This window comes from Crotalus tigris, unplaced genomic scaffold, assembly GCF_016545835.1.
Source record: "Crotalus tigris isolate CLP2741 ecotype Arizona unplaced genomic scaffold, ASM1654583v1 scf7180000024285.889131, whole genome shotgun sequence".
Classification (NCBI taxonomy): domain Eukaryota; kingdom Metazoa; phylum Chordata; class Lepidosauria; order Squamata; family Viperidae; genus Crotalus; species Crotalus tigris.
This window is the reverse complement of record NW_024100458.1, coordinates 192,725-210,451: the sequence shown is the minus strand read 5'-3', so window position 1 is coordinate 210,451 and position 17,727 is coordinate 192,725. Positions and strand designations below refer to the sequence as shown.

General features: G+C 36.8%; 1 protein-coding gene across 2 annotated transcripts; it reads right to left on the bottom strand.

Moving 5' to 3' along the window:
* Positions 1-2,480: 2,480 nt before the first annotated feature.
* On the bottom strand, positions 2,481-12,277 carry LOC120299241 (small kinetochore-associated protein-like). 2 transcript variants are annotated; one of them, XM_039323853.1, is made up of 8 exons: positions 12,122-12,277; positions 9,657-9,792; positions 9,301-9,372; positions 8,453-8,555; positions 6,875-6,989; positions 4,952-5,013; positions 4,289-4,363; positions 2,481-3,247 (listed from the first exon to the last, which is right to left on the bottom strand). In XM_039323853.1, exons 2-8 carry the CDS (start codon positions 9,743-9,745, stop codon positions 3,113-3,115), a joined length of 651 nt encoding a protein of 216 aa, XP_039179787.1. In that variant the 5' UTR covers positions 9,746-9,792; positions 12,122-12,277; the 3' UTR covers positions 2,481-3,112. The 2 variants fall into 2 exon arrangements, with proteins under 2 accessions (XP_039179787.1, XP_039179789.1); XM_039323855.1 differs by having other exon boundaries at positions 8,453-8,552.
* Positions 12,278-17,727: the final 5,450 nt, after the last annotated feature.

Below are 17,727 nucleotides of genomic sequence, written 5' to 3'. Positions count from 1 at the left end.
ACGCCCACCGCTTTCTTGACCAATCAGCGAGAGGGGCGAGGCTTAACTGTCCACTGGGAACTCTCGAAATGAAGGGCAACAGCCAATCGACTGCAAGACATATGTGTAGAGCCGGTATGTCTCTGTTGCCTCGCCTGGACCGCCTAGAAGAGAAAGTCGCCAGGCTAATCTGGTTTCGCTGCCCAAGGCTAAGGAGGGCTTGGCGCCATCCTCTTCTATTCCGCTTTCAGCCTGATTCTTCTGCGAGGTTTCATCTATGCTTTTTAAGGCTCCATTCTCCCACTTTCCCCTTAGTTATATAGCAAAGAAAGCATTTTTTCCTAGTATTTTTGTAACCCGTAGCACAAATCGCGCCTTAAAGTTTCAAAAACTGAAAAAAGGAAATTCGGAAAATAGGGAACTTCTCACGAACAGGGAAAGATAGATTTTAATTAGGAGCCCCTCCCCACTAGCAGCATAATGGCATAACATTACATTCCTTTGCAGGTTTACTAAGAAAAACCCAATTTCACTTTATTTGAAAGTCTTAGCATTTGTTTTCTAGAGATTATTTTGTTGATCCTTGGGCAAATTGTAAATACTTGATAAATATAATTGAAATTATATATGAGGTCTTAGGCAACCTTAAATAATTGGAGAGGTATCATACTTCCCTCAGTCCCTGGAAAAGAGCTATGTATTGTCCCACGTAAAAAATTCCAAAATAAGATCAAACAATATATGCATGAAGAACAAGCCAGAATCAGACAAGGTCATTCGTGCAATGAACAGATCTTTTCACTGCAAAATTTCATTGAACAGAGTAAGGGGTACCAAAACCAGGTGACAATTAGTTATTGATTTTAAAAAAGCATCTGAATCTGTGTCAATAGAGAATCACTGTGGAATACCATTTATAACGGGTGTCAAACTGCTGGCCTGCAGACTGGTTTCATCATACTGAAGCCATGCCCACCCCATTGTTGGCAATGCAAAGTCATGATACGTCACGTCACGTGACGAGTTTGACACCCATGGTCTATGGTATTCATGATACCAGTATGTTGAACCAATGGTGGTGCATTGGTTAGAATGCAGCACTGCATGCTACTTCTGCTGACTGTCAGCTGCCAGCAGTTCAATTCTCACTAGCTCAAGGTTGACTTAGCCTTCCATCATTCCGAGATCGGTAAAATGATTGTTGGGGGCAACATGCTGACTCTGTAAACCGCTTAGAGAGGGCTGTAAAGTACTGTGAAGTGGTATATAAGTCTAAGTGCTATTGCTATGTTAATATTTTTAGAAACGTTTACAACACTAGGTGCTGTGTAAAAACTGAAAATGGCAGTATTGACTACTTTACAATTAATACAGGTGTAAGGGAGGGCTGTGTCCTATCCCTCTTTTTATTTCTGATTACCATGGACTGTACCATGAAAAAGGCAATTAATAAATTGGACTTCAGCATTCCATGAAATAAATCTAAGTCAAGGCAAATTGACTTAGATTTTACGGATGACATTGCTTTACTAGCAAACACTAAGACATAGCTGAAAGATACTGTATGCTGGCACTTGAAGCAGTGGCAAGTAAAGTGGGCTTAGCCATCAGTGAAGACCAAGCAAGTTGGCAATGTTCAGTACAACACCCCAATAACATTAGGACAGGTCTTAAAATTTGTGGAACAATTCAACTGTCTTGGTGATGTCATGGATACAGATGGGAGAACTAAAGCAGGTATGAAATTTTGAATAGGCAAAGCAGCTGCTGTCTTCCAACAAATGTGCTCAGTATGGATCACATCTATCAATATCAGATTACTTAATGCCATACCAATTGCCATCTGTGCCAGTCAGACCTGGAAATCTACGAGAATTATAAAATCACATCTTTTAACAATATTGACTCAAAAGGATTCTTCATATCTCATATTGGGACCATGTCACAAATGAGGAAATTCTACAAATAAGTAATTCCTGAAAACTTTCTGAAATAGTGACAAAACGAAGAATGGGCTTTACTGGACATGGATTCCTTATGAGTGAGCAGCATCCAGCAAAGACTGCAATCAATTGGATACCACAAGATGGTTAGAGAAAACCAAAGAAAACCTGGCGCCAAACATTTCAGAAAGATCAGGAAAAAAAAATCAACCTTAAATGGAAGGACGGAGACTGTAACTGCATAGAGAACTGTGGAGTATGCTTGTAGCTAATATGCTTAACAGAGGATGTGATGATGATTATAGAAGATGGCAACATCTTCTATTATTATGCAGCTTAATAATAAAATACCTTTAAATCTGAAACAAAAACTGAAGATTATGAAGTGGTCAAAAATCTTACATATTTCTAAAATATGCTGAGGTATTTCACCTACCCTAGCTGACTAGAAAGATTCTACAGAGTAAAAATACATTAGAAAGGAAATTAAAATACAATAATCAATCTAAGATGTTTTCTGTACCTTCTTAGCAATTACAGGTCAAAAGTAATTAGAACTAAAATTTAAACATAGTAAATTTTTATTGTCATTAACATCAAGAACTTACACAAAATGTCAACTAAAAACATAAACACATCATCCAATTATACGACCACTCAGAATTTAATAGATTTTAATTATTATCCCTTGTTTGGAGCCATTGAGTACATTAAAATGGCCTGCCAATGGAACAGCTTAAAGATTTTATAATATAGTAGTTATAGCTTGCTCCAGCTATTTTGGAAACAACTTCCACAATCTTTTGTCATCATCCATATTAGCTAGGACTGATGGAAGCTGAAGTTCAATCTGAAGAGTATTTGCCTGGACATGACATACTTAAAGCTCTTCCACCCCAATAAATAGGAGAATGAACATTTCTGCCTGTAATTTCATATTTGGGGAGTAGAATTCTTTTCAGGAACAGAAAACTGAAAGATTGAGAGATTAAGGTAACAGAAAGTATATCTCACATACCTAGATTAGCTGTTTTCAAAGCCACAGGAAAACAAGAAAAACAATATTCCTTAAATTCCTCTGGTACATACAGTTTAGTATTAAGTTTCGTATCTTCTTACATGTCTAGCTATTCTGGAGAATATGAGTTATTGTTTAAATGATCCATAGTAAACTTAATCTCAATTTAAGTCTATGATGAGCTTAAGAAGTCAACTTCCTGGTTTAAGGCAGCAACCAGCTCTTCCATTTCTCTATGAAAAGATTGTTGTTCCTGTAAGAAGTGGGTCCTCTCCTCCTCTATCTGCTTCCATCTGGTCTGAGCATTCTGTAAAGAAGAACATGTTTAAGTAGCAATATCTACTTTATTACAAATGCATTTAATAAATTTTACAGTTGTGAAAATTGAAATACGGGTAATACTCAACTTATGATCATAATTGGGATCAGAATTTTTGTTGCTAAGCAAGGGAATTGTTAAATGAGTTGTGTGGTTTTTTATGACCTTTTTGCCACTGTTGTTAAGCTAGTCACATAGTTAAGGTAATGACAAAGTTAAACAAATCTGGTTGCCTCTATTGGCTTTGTCGGAATCTGGCTTGGATGGTTGCAGAGGGTAATCATGTGCCCCCCAGCTTGCTGCAACCATTCTAAATACCTGCTGATTTGCCAATTGCCCAAATTTTGATCACGTGGCTGTGGGAATGCTCCAATGGTTATAAGTACAAAGACTGGTTGTAAATCAGTTTTTTCAGTGCTGCTGTAACTTCGAAAAGTTATTAAACAAATGGTTGTAAGTAGAGGACCACCTGTACAGAAACTGAGTCACAATCTAGGACCTGGAGCAGACTTTATGTCATTTAGTTCAATTCCCTACTTTGTGTATAAATCCACTGAACTAACCCCAACAAGGGTTATCCACTCCTTGCAAATATTCCAGGAAAGAAAATGGATGGGCCACATTCTTCTAGGCACACTGTTCTTTTGCTTAACAGCTGTTACTACCACAAAGTTCTTTCTAGTACAGGATTCAACTTGAATCTAGTTTAGTTTCAATGTGTAGGTTTTTCTTCTGTCCTTAGTTTTAACAGAATAGGTTTGTCCCTTCTTACATGTGTCAGTTAGGTGCAAAGCATCTGTCAGAAATTGCTTGCACAAAACAAAGTAAGAGGTTTTTTTTGGAATTAATACATATATACAAATAAACAATTACCACACGCCAAAAGAAGATTCAGAGTTTTTTCCTACAGATAGAGGTTGTTAGCATAGAGTTAGAATCAAAGCACTAAAAATATTAAACACGGATGTTGTATGGTATTAATATACATGTATCTGAAGAGGAAGAGAGGAAAATCTATCCTAGTTTTACCTGAAGATTTTCTTTTTCCTTTTTAGCCATTTGGATGAACAATTCAAGATCAGCATTAAGTTTGTCTGATAAAACCTGAAAGGCAAAAACATTAGAAATAGCAGTATTATCAACTTCTAATTCATAATTAAAAGTGAAACTTTTAAGTTATTTTATACCCATGACTAGGTTTATAAACTAAATTCAGCAGCTTGCCATAGAATAGAGAAGCCACCTCAGAAAAAAACACTGGAAAGGGACACACTCAGAAAGCCATTCAACAACCTTTACACAGCCTTAACTCTGCACTCCCTCAGGCTACCATCCTCAGAAACAGTTGATAAGGTTACAGTTGCCAGTGTAGAAGTAAGATTCAACTATTAGGTTAGTAGTTGTACCCTGTAATCTGTCCTTGCTTTAAAAAGTTAAAGCTTTTCCCTGTCCAGTCATGTCCAACTCTAAGGGGTGATGCTCATCTCCATTTCCTAGCCGAGGAAGCCAGCGTTGTCCAAAGCCTTCACTATATGCCGAGGCGCATAGAATGCTGTTACTTTCCTACCAAAGTAGTACTTATTTATGTACTTGCATCTGCATGCTTTGGAACTATTAGGTTGGTAACAAAACCTTAAGACTGCCTCAGATTATAGTTCTCCTTGGGAATAGTAAACAGAATCAGATTTTTACCGTTATCTCAGTTTGTGTCTTCTTGTTCATTTCTTCCTCCTCCAAAATTTGGTCCCCTGTAACTAATTTTCAAATATTTTATTGTATTTCAAATATATAAGCTGTATTTCTTCTCATTCAACTGAAAGCATAGAAGGCAAGCAACTTTGGAGTTATTTTGCTGCCTCCTTTGGTAAGAAATTCTGAAACATCTGTTTCCGAATAGAATCACATGAATCAAAATGATCTCTTACAAAGGGATCATATTTCAGAGGCAGAACATATGCTCTGAGTGAAAAAAGCATTCAACCATCAAACCTTCAGTCAGGGATCAAAAATGGGAAAGATTTTTGTCCTGGCCTAATCAGAATTATCTAATAATTTATTCAGCGGTTGAACTTTAAAGTGGCTTAGTCCATACATTACAAAATAGTAGAATAAACATCTGTCTGCTTTGTACCACCTAGATTCTATTTTGTACCACATTATCTAGGCCAGGGGTAGTTAACCTTGGCTCTTTTATGACTCGTGGACTTCAACTCCCAGAATTCCTGAGCCAGCCATGCTGGCTGAGGAATTCTGGGAGCTGAGGTCCATGAGTCAAAAAAGAGCTAAGGTTGCCTACCCCTGGACCAGTGGTTCTCAACCTTTTTAATGCCGCGACCCCCAACCGGTCGTAAGTCGAGGACTACTCAACCAGTCGTAAGTCGAGGACTACTCAACTGGTGCAGCACCGTTTGCAGAATGGGACTTTTGGCGGGCTCAGCAGGGCAGAGACAGCCTGGACAATTCCTATTGGCTTTTGAAAGCCAATAGAATTAGACTCTATTCAAGAGAGTCTACTCTATTGGCTTTCAAAAGCCAATAGAATAAAAGGGAGTAGCACAGCTAAGGAAAAGGGGGAAAAAATGGCGGACTGCGTTGTTTAGCGACCCCCGTGAAATGGTCGTTCGACCCCAAATGGGGTCCCGACCCACAGGTTGACAACCACTGCCCTGGACTCTAAGATGGATGTTTTCAGCATATGAGATTATTACAGTTGCATTTCTATATGTTTTCCCATCCTCTCCATTTTAAAGCATTTTAAAAATATTAAAATTTAACCTAAACTTAAAAATGTATTAATCATTTGAATTGCTTTATGTATACAGTCTATATAGTGCTGGCTACTTTTAGCACAATTCGCTGGCTGAGAATGTTCAACAGATTCTTTAAATAATGAGCCTTTCATATTAAAAAGATTGAGCAGGTGATTGACAGTTTAGAAACAGATGCAGGCTATAGTGTCAAACAGACTGTGTCAGATTACCTGGGGAAATTTAGGGAACTTCCAGTGATTCATGGATCACATTTTGGGAAACACTAGTCTAGGTAATCTTAATTACATGAAGAGGACCCTACCATCATAGGAGTTTTAGTCTTTTGCTGGTGGAAAGATAGTGACAGAAATAATATTGTATATCAGGGGTGTCAAACTCAATTTCACTGAGGGCTGCATCAGCATTGCGGTTGCCCTGGGGTGTGTGTGTGTGTGGCTAGAGTGGGTGCAGCCTACTGGGTGGGTGTGGATAGAATGGGTGTGGCCTACTGGGTGGTGTGGCCAGTTCTACATCATTCGCGTCAAGGGTGCCTATGGGGGCCTGGGCAGGAGTGGGACAGATCTGAGGGTCTCTGGCAGAAGGGGGTGGGACCAGGGCAAGTGCCAAGGCATGGTCCACCGGGGCAAATGCCAAGATGGCCACTACAAAATTGTACATTGGCTCCCGGCTGGCCTGGGCTAGGGCCAAGGCAGTGGAGGCTGTTCCCTCACTGTTTCCAGGATGGCTTCGCGGGCCACATGAAACCACTTCGTGGGCCGCCTCTGACCCCTGGGCCTTGTGTTTGACATGTCTGTTGTATATAATTGTCTTGTTTGCAATAAACACAGAATACTAAATGCTTTACCTGGATCACAATTCCTGGCTTCTAATATCAAGAGGCAGCTTTCCTGAAATTTTTTCAGCTTATCATTTTCTTTTTCAAGACTATCACATAGCTCCTTCATCTCTTTCACCTCCTTCTGCAGAGACCAAACCAAAAGGCAAATTAAGAAAACTACTTATTACTATTAGCTCTTTAAGAAATAAATAAGGTACAAGAAAAGATGAAGAATCGTGCAATAGAACAACCCTTTTTATTTGGAAGGACATTATTTTCTTGTGGCTATTATAAATATCAGCAGTGATGATAAGGTGATTTCTTAAGATTTAGAAAATGTGTTACACAAAGTAGGATTTCACTAATCTCACAAAACAGTAATTTAGTATTGGTGGCTGGATATGGCTCCACGGCTGAACTTCATTCCCTGCCCAGTGTTCCATCATTTCAAAAATGTAGGGGGAGAATGGAACTTTGGTGTACCTTGAGACAATTCTTGTTTTGGTATGGCAGGACAGCAAACTTAGGGAATAGGTGTTACAGCACTGAAAAAGGAGGGTTGATTCGTCTCTTCTCTCCTATCTGGAAGCCTCTCCTCCCTTATTTCATGAACTAGCTTGAAGTGCTAGGAAACATGGTGGAATAATTAAACACTGAAGGCAGATCCATGCTATGAAAATGCATGGATGCATTTATCAAATTCTCTTTTCTTCTGCTATGGGAAGATATCCAAATGGACACCATGCAAAAATTGAATAGTACCCTAGGAAGTTTAGGGGGCTGCACTTAGAAAGCAAATGACATAAGTTACAACCTTCTCCAAAAGACAGCTGTATGGAGGCAAAATATTTTATCATGCTTCCTCGCTTTGTCCTTGGTCACATCTGGCAGTGGGAGCTATCAAGAGAGCTAAGGAAAGAAAAATGCAGTTTTCTCCAAACTTGATGCCCTCCAAATATGTGAAATCATGGAATTGGTCCAAATGAGTGCTACATTTGTAGAACTGTGAAAAACAATCTTTTAAAAAATATATAGGCTAAAGAAAAAAAAAAGCCCATAGACTATTCCCTCCACTTTTAATTTTTTTTCTGGACTAAGCAAAAACAGGAAAAAACTGAAAATGACTCTATAGAGGAAAATACTAAAGAATAAAGTTACATAGATTTTCTCTTCTAAGAAGACAATCCACAGACAAATATTTTCCACACCAAACAGAAGAAAAAGACTTTAATCCTCTATGACAGTGTTTCTCAACCGTGACAATTTTAAGGCATGTGGACTTCAACTCCCAGAATTCGACAGCCAGCAATGCTGGCTGTGGAATTCTGGGAGTTGAAGTCCACATGCCTTAAAATTGTCAAGGTTGAGAAACACTGCTCTATGAAATGATATATTGTGAAATGATATAAAACCCTTAGAGTAGTTCCAATCTGTCATTCTTGTATAACCTGCACAGCCCTCATTACTCCAAAGATGAAAATAAAAAAGCAGAGGAAAGATCGGGCTTACACACTCAAAAAGTTAATTAGAATGAAAAAATTATAGGAACTGCCCATATTCTATCTGGTTCATCGCATAATAACAAAAGCCAAGTTTGCTTCCTACCTGCATTTCCTCCACTTTTAAACTCAATTCACTTTTGACATTCTCCAGGAACTTGTTTTTGTTTCTGAGTTCGGTCTCCCGTTTGTATCTATTCATAGGGCTACTGAATCAAACGTATTAGTGATTAATCATAGATGGCAATTTTGCCTGCATTTAATAACATATCAAGAACACTCATTATTTTGCAGATGGAAAAGAGGAATATAAAGAAATTATTAAAATGTAAGATATTCACCACATAGTGCCTTCATCCAGAAGCACCACTACTTGATCAGCCTATATCAGTATCTAAATATTCATTTATGTACAAGGCTTATACTGTAGGCTGCTCCAATTAGCCAACTGGAAACTGTAATGTATATCCACACTAATAATGAAAATCTACATGATACAAATTCCACAATACAATCTAATCTAACCAAATATTTACACTTTGTGATATTTTCATAATATAGTTTGTCCTGCAATTATTGTACATAGCGAATTCTGCACTTACGGCAGTTTGTTTTTTTCCAAAATGAAACACAATTTAAGTGAAATACATTCTTGTAAAGAATTAGAGGCTTATAAAACATGTCAGAGTCCAAAGTTTGGGCTCTGGAGTATTCTTACTCACTCATGCTTTTCTAATCTTGCTAAAAGTGTTCTATTCTCGAAACAGATTGTTCCAATTTTTATCAGAATAGTTTGTTTTGAAGTTGAAATAAGGCTGTAACAATATTTTCAAATTTGAAGAGAACATTAGAAATTTGGAATATTTAAAACATGTTTTATAAACCATTCTAAGGCATTCTGCCACAAAATAGGAGGGGGGGGAAAAGGAGGATAGTTTGCTTGCAAATACTCACGATCGTGTAGCTATTGGCAATCCTTTCTTCGAAGGGGGTGGCAGTGCAACCTTTTTCACTGACTTCATGAGTCTTAATATGAGAGGAACAAATAAATATTGGAACAAGATAAGGATTTTAAATCTAAACATTTCAATACAACGAACATGAACAACAAAAAAGAGAGCAAAACATTCTGATTAGGGATCTTAATTTTAGCCTCCCTGACATATTAGGTCAAATTTCTTTTTTGGTGGGAGGGACGAAGAGAAATTGCAAATTCTCTCTTTTAAAAAGAGAGTATGGGAGTGGTGGTATATGGAATGGAGCTGCCAAAAGAATAGATATTTTGGCAATCATAGCAAAAGTATATATACCTTTGATTTGGGTCTTTGAAGGCAACAGATGCGGTAGGATTGTTTGCACCACACGTAAAAACAGGATCTTTCTGGGGCTTTGAGTCCATCTCTTTGTTACGGCTTTGCTGCTTTGAATAATTACAGAGCTGCACCTCTGCAAATAAGGCAAATAGTTAATGGAAATTCCTGCCCTCAGGTTAACATTAAGGAGAAAAAGCTGAGGATGATACCTAAACCGAGAGGGTGATTTTATAACACCTTAAGAGTGAAATGAAATTTGGAAATGAAAGGAAAAAGTTGCAAGATTTAGCAATAACAGGAATAATGTGATGGCAGAGGAATAAAATAATTTTGATATTATTGTATCTTTCATCCTAAGTCCTGTACTCTTTCTTAATTTGTGCAGAACTTTGGATAAGGCAAAAGAGCAGAAAAATCTATTGCTTTTTCTCTTCTTTAAATCTCTGTATGAGCAAGACATTATTTCTTCATCAAGTCCACTTGCAAAAGCTTGATTTGATTTCTGATTTTTAACCAACAGTTTCTTGTTCTTATAGTTCACCATATTTGAATTTCTAACCTTTTCTCTAAAATGCAAAACCAAAACTGATTACTGACCCAGAATATATGCACAAAACCTGATGCCATCCTGATATTTCAAATAGTATTTTCAAAAAAATCTAGCTAGCTTGACAAACAATATAAATAAATATAAAGTTTGCAGGCCAAAACATTTGATGATAACAGAATACTATCTTGATATAAAATTCCACTCTTAATTGACCAGGCATTACCTCAAAGGATGAGTGGGGTTTAAGTACATAGTTCTAGCTATAAGTTTGATAAATTCTAATTCACATCAGGCTCATCTAAGATTAGCAACCACAGTTAAGAAAAGCATTTGAAGTTGTCTTTGCAAAGATTCTGCAACACAGGAAGAAATAAGATAATTGCTCTCTAATTATAAGGTAACACATTAACAGACTTTTTAGAATGCCAGTTGTTTTGGACTGTTGGGAAATGTATACATGGATCTCATATTTGTCTGTCTCCATATTTAAAATTTAAAAGATATAAAGTGCTGCAGATCAACAGTTCCTACAATAGCAGAATATGCATGAAGCCAAGCCTGCTAAAAGTTCATTAGGCACAATATCCTTGTAAAGGTAGAGGGAGAACAGCAATTCTAAAATTTTGCTTTTCTGTATTATTAGAAAGTTCATATACTGCACTGCAGGAAACTATATTTTGCTCTTGTTTTGGTTTGGCATATGGTGTGAAACTAATCTTTACAGTTTGCACTATGCATAGCAGTTTATTCAAGGTTTCCGATTTAGTGTGCTATTTAAACTCCAGGTTGCCATCATTTTGAGTTTCTGTAAGCTTAGTTTTACAATTAAAACAGTATATAAAGCCCACTTTCCAGAAACTGGAAATAGAATTTGTTTTGGTTCAAGACAGCAAATACACTAAAAACAGTTAACTAATAGTATGGAACAGGAGGAGGATGGTAAAGCTAGCTATTAATTAAATTGTAAGATATGTAATGAGCATTGCAAACAACCATTATTTTAATTTTTTTTATTTTCTACAACAGCAGTCTATTCTGTTTGGGAACAAAGTAAGTATGTCTCACAACCTTCAAAGTAATTTGCAATAATTTTATTTAGGTCATTAATCCTTTTCTCTGCAAATTTCACTTTAATCAAAAATAGCCATGTTCATGTTGCACACTGAATCATGTTTACTTACTTATACCTTTATGAATGATCAATGTATAAACTGCATTAGAGGTATACACAAGGCAATCGCATACTGATGCAATGTGTTGCGTAATCTGTTTAGAAATGCATCCCAATTTCATGGGATTTTAAGTTCATTTGATTTCATTTCATAGAAAGGAATGGAAAATAAGATTTTTCTAAAGTGTATTGAAATTTCACATTCTATGAGTTAAAAAAAATAAAACACTTTTATAGACCAAGCAAAGATATCAAGGGCCAGTGTGATATACTGTGCTCTTTTCTTATACTAGCAACTTCAGAGCTTGGCTATTTTCTTGCAGACGTTTCATTATCCAAATTAGGTAACGTCATCAGTGCTAGACTTATGTTACCTAGTTTGGATAATGAAACGTTTGCAAGAAAACAACCAAGCTCAGAGAGCACCAAAGACCCCTTATTTCAACCCTGAGCCACAAATATATTCCTTTATTTCTGGCAATTTTATACTATAACCTTTAAACTTTCTAAACTTTTTTTCTTGAACAGCCCTCGATAAAAGCACATTGTGATCCTTTGGTCTCAAAGCGATGAATCATAGTCAGGAACCCATGTGACAAGAAGCAGTTGCTGGCGAAAATTATTTAATTTCAAATAAATAAAGGCTTTCAGCAGAAAGCCTTCCAACCACATGTGCATACATATAACGTGCAAGCACCATCAGTCAGGCGAGACCCAAATTTGATCCCCGAAACTTCTAACCTGTGACATACGACTCTCAGAGAAGCTCCCAGCGTAGCACCCAAAGTTTGCTTCTACAACAGCGTCCCGCCGCCATTTGAATCGTAAAGGGCGTTTTCTTCTCGACCTAACGCGACAGCTAGAAGCCCAGGAAAGTCTCCCGCGCGCATGCGCCGAATAACTAAACGTCCAGTCCCGAGATGGGGAAAACTTAAGCGCATGAACGGAATGAAAAAAAAAAAAAAAAACCTCCCGTAGATATTATATAGAAGAAGCTGGCCTGCATCATTTTACAGGGTGGGCTTAATTTAGAGTGGGAATGGGTTATTTGATTCCTTTGCTTTTCTTCGAAGAAAAAAAATACTGTTCTGAAACAGCTTTTAATGGGACGTTAGAGTGGTTATGATGTCTCTGTTTAGATTAGAAAGTCCGTACTAAAAATCAACTGAGCCATACGATTTCGATCCGATAACACTTGAATCTGGAAGGTTCAGAACAGCCAGGGACCCGGTCTCTTTAAAACAGGGGTCTCCAAACTTGGCAACTTTAAGACTTGTGGACTTCAACTCCCAGAATTCCCCAGCCAGCATGTGCTGGCTGGGGAATTCTGGGAGTTGAAGTCCACAAATCTTAAAGTTGCCAAGTTCGGAGACCCCTGCTTTAAAACAATCTGCAGCAGCGCAGCGTTCCCATATGTGATGAACTGCATGGATCTTTACCTGTTGGATGGACTGCTTTAGGGACCTTTTATAAACCGAAATTGCACATGAAATAGAATTAGTGATGGGAGAAACCTTGCCGAACTTTGGCCTGTTGAATGGTAAATGACCTCTAGCTAATTTGCTCAAGACTGAATTAGGCTCTTATTTTACAGTGAAGTAAATAAAAATATAAGAAAGAAAAGTAGTAGAAAGCTCAGTGCGTATTTTGAAAATATTAAAATACTTGGTATGGACCTAATGTTTGTGTTGTTGGGGAAAAAACTGTTAAATAATCAGCTGAATGGTTCTTGCAGGCCAGAGTTTGAGAATGTCCCATTCTAACCCTTATTTAAATATGCAAACACATTTCAATCCATTTATGAACATCTTAAAATGCATGATCCCAATACTGATCCATGGATTGTTCCAATTTGCTCATTTCTCCAGTATAAAATCCTAACATTTACTCCTATTCTGTGTTCTTTAACCCAGTTACAATTCATGTCAGCATCTATCCTTTTATCTTGTGTCTCTAGTATTTGCTAACATTTACATGAACGATTTTTAAAATCCAGCTACTATATACACTAGATCTTTCTATAAAGTCTGAGTGTAACATCTCTTCAGGTATGTTTTTCTGGCTCCTGGTTTTTCTCTGGCTATTAATATATCTTTCTCTTCATCATGTTTGACATTTATCAGAGGTTACTTGCGAAGGCTAGATAAGATGTCTTCAATTCCTCTTCTTCATTGTTAGCACACTTCTCCAGAATGTGACCTTTGCTTAAGGAGATTTCAAACTTCCAAGAAATTTTAAGGACCAGTCACTTGGAAATCCTGTTTCTTTTGTTAATACTTTGAAAATTCATGCTCTTTCCTTTTTTCTTCTGACTCTTGTTCTTTTTTTTTTTTTGCCCATTACAAGTCTTAAAATCTGTTATCTAAAAGATTGGTTGTCAGTTGGTGCAATATCTTTGTTGTGTTATGTCATTAATACATAAATTTATAGAGGTGACTGTCAACTATCAATTAATAACCCTAACTGTGACCCATTTGTTGGGGGGAAAGGTATGAGACAGTGTAAAATAAGTAGACATAATTGATTGGTGTATGAATTTCACTGGCATGCAGAAAAAGAAGAGCTGTTCTTATTTGATGTACTTGTACCAATTGTTTAAGTGAGTAAACAGCTGATGAGTTATTTTCTGCCATCAAGTCAAGATGATGCTTCATACAGTAGTGTAATTTCTCCCTGTACTATCAGTTACAATAGAACTGTTGGAGGAATTCAGCTTTCAAAGAACAGGTAAGCTGCAGTCTTCTCTAACTAGTATAACTGCCCAGGTTTTACTTCATATCTCCAATCAACCTAAGAACATATTGAGAAATACTAGCATCTAATTACAACATTATAGTTGCTGGTTCCATAAGATTTGCCTTGTGTATTATAATTAAAGTTTCCTTTCAAGTTCTGAATCTGATGGCAGCAGAAACTAAATCAGCCTCAATCCAGTTCCATGGGTTTTTTTTTCAATGAATAGCGATCACGTGGGGTTTCTTAGAGAATAAGAAAGCTGCAGATCATTACTTTATTTGAAAATGAGCCAGTATATCCACATACATACACACATTAAAAGCATCATGCAAGAGTGGAAGAGATGTATGGAATAACTCATCAATTTGCATTCTCTTAAAGCTTGTTCTGTGATTGGTCAGCCTTGCAGTGATCACACAAGCCTTATCCCTACAACAATGTGTGGCATATGTCATCTGCATGCTCTCAACATTCTAAATATCAGTCTTCCATTTATTCAGTCATACCGGTGTTTTACAGATTTTCTAGATTAGTTCCCTCTATTCTTTCCAGGGTTTTATAACTTTATTTAATATTTCTGGATTTTAACCAGAATCTTGCCTGATGTATCTATTCAGTATGTTCTTTGCTGATCTCATTTTCTAATACCTGTAACCATTTCTAGAATAACTGATTTTTCTGAAGATTTTTATTGCATAACAAGAGCAAAGTAAGATAGCCATAACCAGTGCTTTTTTTGTAAGAAAAAAGGTGCTGGAACTCACCCCCCTTTATTTTATATAGTAAATATTTTCTTTATTAGGGAAAAAATAACTCTAGTGGGTCTCTTTTCCATCAATTTCTTTGCAATGCTCATTCTCTGGATTATATTGGATCTGCCAATATTTCTGCTGCATCTTTGCTTTCAGTTTGGGCACTGAAATCATACATACATTTGTTGTTGTTGTTAGTTGCAAAGTCGTGTCCGACCTATCGCGACTCCATGGACAACGTTCCTCTAGGTCTTCCTGTTCTCTACCATCTTCTGGAGTCCATTTAAGCTTATGCCTACTGCTTCAGTGACTCCATCCAGCCACCTCATTCTCTGTTGTTCTGTTCTTCTATTGCCCTCAATCTTTCCCAGCATTAGGCCCTTCTCCAGTGAGTCTTTCCTTCTCATTAGGTGGCCAAAGTATTTGAGTTTCAAGTTCAGGATCTGGCCTTTAAAGAGCAGTCGGGGTTGATCTCTTCTAGGACTGACCGGTTTGAATGCCTTGCAGTCCAGGGGACTCGCAGGAGTCTTCTCCAGTACCATAGTTCAAAGGCCTCAATTCTTTGACGCTCAGCCTTTCTTATGGTCCAACTTTCACAGCCATACATTGCAACTGGGAAAACCATGGCCTTGACTATACACACTTTTGTTGGCAGGGTGATGTCTCTGCTTTTTAGTATGCTGTCTAGATTTGCCATAGCAAGTATCTTTTAATTTCTTGACTGCAGTCCCCATCTGCGGTGATCCTGGAACCCAGGAAAATAAAATCTGTCACTACCTCCATTTCTTCCCCATCTATTTGCCAGGAATTGACAGGGCTTCTTTTTCACATTTGTTGAATGTGAATGTGAATGTACTTGAACGTTTCTTCTTCAGATGCATCTGTAGTTAGTGCATACATTTGTGAAATTGCGACATTCAGAAGCATAGCTTGCATGTAAACAGCCATTGTTCCATCATATAGTGGTATGCAGATTTCAGCTGAATTGGTGATGTTCTTGTTTTTTATTAGTGCTCCTCTATTTTTTCTGATGTTTTCATTTATAGAATAGCACACTATACATTCATCTGACTAGTAGTTGTCATTTGCAGTTCAGTTGCTCTTACTGGTGCTGTGAATGCCGCTTTTAGTCGTTGTTATTTCTTTTTTGGTGATACTTAGCTTCCTGGGAGTCATGCTTTGTATGCTCTATGTACCCAGTCTTGTTTATTTTCTTTTATCTTAGACAGGTCTTTTTGTCATAAGTTTTATCAGCATTCAGGCTCCTGAAGGGACTTTCCCCTTCTACACGATCATTTCTTATACTATATGTAGCACCTTGCTGTTTTTTCCCAGTGTCAACCTTCTTGCCTGGTGGGGTTTCACTTTCTACTACTGACTTTGAACATATTTTTTTAAATGGTGAAAGTATTAATTCTAACATGGGTTAATGTAGGACAGGGATAGGCAAAGGAATGCTTAAGGTTTAAGGATTATGTAAAATTCCAAGTGGAGGATCATATATCTGTGCACACATGCCTACACCATATATCCTAGGGCTTTGAGCTGTGAATCTTATATCTTTATAAATCAGATGGAGTTTTGCATAGAAATGAACACAACACTTTGTTGTTTTGTTTTGCTGTTGAGGCCATTTGTTCCATATCATTGGGACTGATTTCTAATATTTATGAGGATTGCATCTTATTGCTATAATCCTGAACCTCTTTACTATATATGGGCAATAACTCCAACAAGTTGAAAGAATCATGTATAGATTGCACACTGTGCTATAATTATATAAATTTAAATAAATATAAATTGCAATTGCAATGCTAGTGATGTTATAATATAATTCTCACAAGATTCTTCTCTAAGTAGGCATCCAGAAAGATAGTCTAAAAGTAACTCAAATTAGTTTTATTTAGCTCATACTGAACAAAATTATTTTGTCAATACATTATGTTGCATACAGTTAAAGGGAGACTAACATCCACCCACCCCAATATAACCATGATACATTCTTAGGAAGGAGAACAGTCTAAATAAAAAGTGTGTAGGATGTGGAAGAGATGTGATACAATTTTTACTAGATCTATACATGTCTGCTAAATATTATTTAAGTAGTGAGAGAGGGACTTGTGTAATAGAAGTGAAAATGCAGAAAATCTAAAGGGTCCAAAGCTTTTTGTATATAAAAAGTACTGTAAATCACAGTATTCATTGTAAAAGAAAACTTTAAGAAAAAAAGTTTATTTTTATGCTAGGATATTATTACAGCTAGATGCAAGATAAATCATAAAAAGATGGAAAAGAGTGTGACATTGCAAGGTGAAAAGAAAGCAAATGTCTGTTAGTTTCACAGAATACGAGGCTAAAATTATAGATACAGTTCTGAACAAAAATAATTAGTTGAAAACCGATAGCTTTGAATGAAATACACCTAGCATGAACATTAATACAAATCAAAAGGTGTACTATATTTGATGAAAGACAAAATACTCATATCAGAAAATAAAAAAATATAAAATGAAAAAAGTTGGATGAAATTTAAAACATGCTGTCCTTGGAGAAAAAAGTTTAATCACACTTCAAGTTAAAAATAAATTATACTGTTAACATTTACTTTTAAAGAGTACTAATAATTATTTGAAAAATTACCAAGCAATATTTTTTTCTGTCCGTATCTGAATATAATTTCTTGATGAGATTTGCATAATTGATAGAAAGTGATTCAGTTAAAACATTTTTGTCACATCAACAATATACAAGATCTTATGAGTCAACATCAAATGCCCCAAGGTACAAAGTTCCCCCCTTGTTCAGTAGCTACTAAATCATTTATTTCTGTGATCACTGGGACTCTGCTGCTTCCAAAAT